The 6,000-nt window shown below is 37.2% G+C and overlaps 1 protein-coding gene across 1 annotated transcript in view; it reads right to left on the bottom strand.

Annotated features, from left to right (window-relative positions):
- The window catches only part of PKHD1L1 (polycystic kidney and hepatic disease 1 (autosomal recessive)-like 1), a 184,076-nt gene that overhangs the window by 12,127 nt on the left and 165,949 nt on the right, over nt 1–6,000 (bottom strand). Inside the window, exons 71-72 of the mRNA XM_006892350.1 lie at nt 5,575–5,732; nt 2,894–3,029 (exon numbers count right to left, since the gene is read on the bottom strand). Coding sequence (XP_006892412.1) covers nt 2,894–3,029; nt 5,575–5,732 — 294 coding nt within the window. The remainder of the gene's footprint in view (nt 1–2,893; nt 3,030–5,574; nt 5,733–6,000) is intronic.

Raw genomic sequence — 6,000 nt, 5'->3', positions numbered from 1 at the left:
AAAAAAAAAGGAACATAAATTTGACTTTAGAACGCTCTAAAAGCTGTGCTGCCAACCCACAGGTATGAAGTTCAAATCCATCAGCTGCTCTGCAGGAGAAAGATGGGAAATCTCCTTTTATGTGATAAATGGACTCAGTTCCAACTCAATGGCAATGAACAAGAACATAAACCAATCCTTAAAAGAACATCTACAATTCAGTGGCTTCTGTTTTTAACAAGAGCAAAAATATATAATGTTGTTGTTGTTGTTAAGTGCCATTGAGTCGTAGATGACTCATAGTGACGCTATGAATGAGAGACCTGAAACATATCTGATTATCTTACACCAAAGGAACAGCTTTATATTTCAATCTGAAAAATCTTTAGTTAATGTAAAACAAATAGGGAATAAATTTTTTTTACATTTTAATGAAAGTATATAAAGACCTGAGATTTCCATTCATTCATTGTTACACATTTTTCTCTCCCCTCCCCCCACCCAGTTTGCTTTTTTCTTTGGAAAAAAGTTCTTTCATTGTTATACAGTCTTCCCCCACCCCATGGCCACTTTACAATGCAACTCATATTCTGGACTCTTGTCATGCCAATAATATCTAATCATATATCCCTTTTATACAGTTCTCTCCCTCATGTGTTTCAATGCCATAAACATTATTTATCCCCTCCAGTCCCCATGTCACTCATTTTCTATAACAGTGGCATTATGCAGTGTTTGTCTTTTTGTGACTGAGATATTTCACTCAGTATAATGTTGTCCATGGTCACCCTTTTGTATAATATTTCATGAGTTCTTTGGTGTTCAGTGTTGCATAATATTCCATTGTGTGAATAAACCAGTTTCTCTATCCATTCATTTGTTGATGAACACTTGGGTTGTTTCCAACTGTTTGCTATTGTGAACAAAGCAGCAATAAGCATGGGTGTACATATATCGCTTGGGTGGCAGTTATGGTCTCTTTGGGGTATATTCCCAGTAGTAAAATTGCTGAGTCAAATGGTATTTCTATTCCAAATTTTTTGACAAAGTGCCATACTGCCTTCCATAGTGGTTGCACCATTCTACACTCCACCAAGAGTGAATAAGGTTCTAGTTTCTCCACAACCTCACCAACATTTGTTGTTTGTGCGAATGATCTTTTGAGCAAGTGATTGAAATTATTATATGTATATGATTTTATTCATCAGCAATGCCTCAGAGTGTAATAAATTCATTAATACATATTAAGCCCAAAGTTAATATTGTTTACTAGTGGCATAATGGACACACAGCCTTTCATCACATTTCAAAAAAGGTTACTAAGAACAAGAAATTTAAATATTAGAAGCAAAAGTGTTACTCACAAATATAATAGACTGTCACATTAAAAAGTCATTTTGTTATTAGTTTAATTTCTTTAACTAGTATAAATTCTAGATGCAATTTGCCTTAAACATTTTGTGAATCTAAATGATACACTTTTGTATTATAAATTCAAGCTGAACTCGAGTTACTGTGCATACTAATTTACCCTAGGTAATTTTCTAATAAAATGGAAGGAGTAGAAACATAGATAACAATAAATTTTATTATTTTATAACATACTATTATAACATAACAATAAAACATTTTATTATTATATTAGTAAAATGTATTTAAATAATACTTTATTATTATACTATTATAAACAATAATAAATTTTGGGTAACTAGCACTTAACAACAACAACGAATAAATATTTAGCTATCAATTTTGCATCCTGAGCACTAATGTAACGAGTTCATAAAAAGCATTGCTATTTCCATAAACAGTAACAACAATAAAACAGATCTGCAAGAGAGCAGTCATATTATATATTTTTTTTAATGTAAATCTTTATGAGTGCAGACTGACACATCTTTCTCCCACAAACTTGCTGGTGAATCTGAACACTGACCTTTGATTAGCAGATAAGTGTTTTTAATACTTCACCATCAGGGCACCCTACAAAATCAATTCCTCTATCACTATTTATTTTGCATCACTGATCCACATAATGTGTAAGATAGAATAAATAGTTATTACTGTTATAATGGAAGCAGGAGTGGCATCCACTTCCTAAACAACATGCCTCTGGAAACTCTATGAAATTTGAGAAACCACGATAGTTATAGAAAGGCTTCAGGTCTTTTGTTCATAGGGTTGCTATGAGTCATGAGATGGTGGCAATCAATAACAACAACAACGATTATAAGGGTAAAGACACTTGTTTAGTCAAGTTAATCAGCTTGTCCAAGACGTACTTGTAAGGGGAAGAAATTAGGGTCTGCAGCTAAATGCGCCTGATCTAAATCCTATAGCTTTAATCACTCTACTGTTTTGCTGCATTTTTAGGGTAAAGACGGGTTTTCCACATTTCAAAATTTCTCAATTTTTAAAAATTGAAAAACCAAAGCCAGAAGATCAACCTTTCTAGTTTTATACAAAATATAGACTGAACTTGAATAAGCAAATGTATATACCTCTGTGTGTGTGCGTGTGTATACATCAAAACTACTGCCATGATGTTTGTTCTGACTCATAATAACAAGATTCTGAGAGACACAAGGCCAAGGCCATGCACTCGCTCTCTCACTGGCTTTGGTATCAAAGTCCATAGAGATCTGTCTTGCTAGCTGAAAGGACACACTTCTCTATGGTTCAAATCCATCAGCAGCTTCATAGGGGAAAGATGAGTGATTCCTCCCATGCAATTTACAGTTTTCTAGTACCTATGGGTGGGTTATCTATAAGTCAGTTATGATTCAAGAGCAATTACTGACGGAGCAACCAATATATACAGCTATAGAAAAAAAATAAAGATCATTAAGACTTTTATAGTTAACAATAAACTATATGAACATCTATAAGAACTGGTTTTTCTAGAGGAAAATACCTGCGTATAGATGCCTGATTAGCTCACACTGTTTTTGATGGGAGTTCCACACTGTATTTTTGGGACAAACCAATGAATTGTTCACATAGACATCCAAACGCTGACTTGTAGAAAAAAACACTCCCACTCGAATAGCCTGTTAAAAATAAAGAATATATGTGTGTCTAAGAGTAAAAAAGAGAATATTTAGAATTCAGTACTAAAAAAAATATCAACTGACTGCACAAATGAGTAAAATATTAAGACAGACTTTTGTCAATATAAGATAAATGTTGAATTACAATTTTTAAATGGGCTTACATTTAACCATTACTATAGACAATTACAGATTAGCTTTTAATTATTGGTAATGAGTAGAAGCATTTAATGTAAGGTATAAATGATGACTACAGCATCTCTAAATGAGAGGAAGTCTTCCTTTTAAAGACAGTAGTGTGCTTTCAATGCCAACCATGGGGGTGAAGGAGCTTAGTAGTGCTCTGAATAATACATACTCCAAAAATTAGGTGAGTAGTTAATCAATGTTGAAAAAAAATTCCCAAAAGAACTGGCAACCAGCCTTTTACAGTAAGTCAAAACAACTACCCTTTCTGATTCCATTCTGTTAATTTTTCATGTTTACTTTCCTCACATATCATGCTATAAGATACAGCTATCAAGTAGAGAAACTGGCTTTTGCAAGAACAGGGAAAGATTAGTAAAAAGAGGGTAAAGAGTCGACTATGTTAAACATTGTTTAGGAATTGTCTTTTGATCCTATCTTCTGATGCTCTCAATCAAAAATATCTTTCATTCAAATTTTCTTTAAGCCCAAACCTAAGGGAGGTACTATGCCAGTGTTTGAAAAAAACAAACAAAAAAAAAACCAAACCACATACACAAAACGCCACCCCCCCGAAAAAAAATCTCTGCTATCTTGTAATTTATATTTGACAGTGGAGAAGGGAATAATACATAAATTATTGCTGGGCACTGTTGAGTCAGAACTGACCCACAGCTGACCCTGAGAGAGGGTTTATAGAGGCAGGGAGGAGACTGCTCATCTTTCTCCTGCGTAGCAGCTAGTGGATTCAAACTTCTTACCTTTGTGTTGGCAGAGAAGCATCTGGTGGCTTAGTGGTAAGGGACTGAGCTGCCAGTGCAAAAGCACCAGGTTCAAATCCACCAGCTGCTTTTTGGGAGCAAGATGGGTAATCTCCCCTGTAATTGACTGTCTCTGAAAACCCGCTGGAGGTTCAGCTATGAATCAGTTCTGATTCAATGGTAAACAAGAACAACAACAAGCCATCAATGCTTCCTATGCATAACAGAAGTAAAAAAAAAAAAAGCATGAAGCATGTGAGAAGATGAGACGTGCTGTGGAAACAAGAAAAGTTAGAGTCTGCTTAAGAGTAATTGGGAGGGCCACACTGGAAGAGGTGCTGAGGGGGACTGTTGAGAGGATGGTATCTGAGCAAACACCTGTAGGAGGTGGTGAGCTGGCTGCAGAGGTAGAGGATCCCAGCCAGTCCCAGTAAGTAAAAATAAGGCCCAGGTGGCAGCTTTCCTGGTGTGTTAAGGAATGGCAAGATCAGTGTGGCTGGAGAGGAGAAAAAGGAAAACAGAGAGGTTAGGGCTTGAGGGGTGGGGTGGGGGACTTCCCATAGGGCCTTGGAAATCATTGTGAAGATTCTGGCTCTTGTGCAAAGGCAGACGGGGAAGTTATTGCAGAGTTTCGGGTAGAGGAGTGACCTGCTCTGGTATGTGTTCTGAAAGGAGTTTCTGGTATCCAGGTGGGCATCCGTCACAGAAGAGGAAAGGTAGAAACAGGGATCTGAGTTGGGAGACAATTCCTCAATCCAGGTAAGAGACGATTGTAACTTAAACTGGATGATTAGCAGTGGAGGTGGAAAGGAGCATTCAGAGTCACAGTCTTATATTGAAAGAAGAGTCAACGGGATTTGCAGTCAGATTAGTTTAATGCAAGAGAAAGAGAGAGGTCAACATTTTCTTGGAAAGGAAGGAATTGCTCTCCACAGGGAAGGACGTGCCTCCCTTCTTCACTACTCCCTGCCTCATCTCAGCATGGCCTGTTCTTCATATTCCTGGCCCTCAAGGCCTCTTTAAGGCTCACATTCACAGACAAGAAAATCGAAATTATAAAGGTACTGCTTAACCTCATACTCTTTTATACTATCTTGTTGTTGTTGTTGATTGCTGTCAGTCAAGCCTAACTCCAGTGACTCTATAAACAAAAGGCCTAAAGCCTTTCTGTAACTATCGTCATTTATCAAAGTTCATAGTTTCCAGAGGCATTCTACTATCATAGTGTATAGAAATGAAACAGACACAGCTAAATTCATTTTACAGCAAATGTTGGACATTATTGGAGGCATTTTAGTCATGTGCTACCATCTCTGAAGTAAATGCCAAAGGTACATTTCTGACATTTATAAAGAACAGTAACACTGCAGAAGTACAGAATTAAAGTGTCTTGTTTTGGACAGGCACTATTTTTGTGTAAAAGTCTGGTTTGCCTGCTAAGTGCCCAAACCGTAGGTCCCACACAGTCATACCACATAACTGGAGCAGTAAGGTCAAGTGTAAACTGGGCTGCTGGTGTTCTAGAGGACAGGGACGGAGCCAGAATTATATGCAAATGATTAACACCAGTAGCCCTTGGGTATTATGTCTTTCCTTACCTTGTTTTGGTCAACATTAAGTAACATCAGTCGGAGATTCTGAGGGCTGGTGCCAGTAAAGTAAATTTCATAGGACTTGTTCAGAGCGACGATGCTATGAAACAGTGAGAGTCTTCTCTGGCATGTGTATCCAGCACACCAGCCATGATCCTGCGGGCCTAAATCCACACACATTCCAAGTTCATGTTCCAGTACTGGAAATACAATTACTGCAATATCTAACACATTGCTGTTGTTGTTATGCGCTGTTGAGCTGAGTATGATTCATAACAACCCTATGAACAATAGATCTGAATCCAGTCCTATCCCGAGGCATCCTCACCATCTCTGATACCCCTGGGTTCACTGTCGGTCCATCTCTAAGAGGGCCTTGTATTAAAAAGAAATATCTTACATATTACAATAGTCAAGGTTAAGATTTATACC

Source organism: Elephantulus edwardii, unplaced genomic scaffold (genome assembly GCF_000299155.1).
Source record: "Elephantulus edwardii isolate Elephantulus edwardi_28Jun2011 unplaced genomic scaffold, EleEdw1.0 scaffold00114, whole genome shotgun sequence".
Classification (NCBI taxonomy): domain Eukaryota; kingdom Metazoa; phylum Chordata; class Mammalia; order Macroscelidea; family Macroscelididae; genus Elephantulus; species Elephantulus edwardii.
The sequence above is the reverse complement of the archived record's forward strand: the minus strand, read 5'-3'. Positions and strand labels throughout refer to the sequence as shown.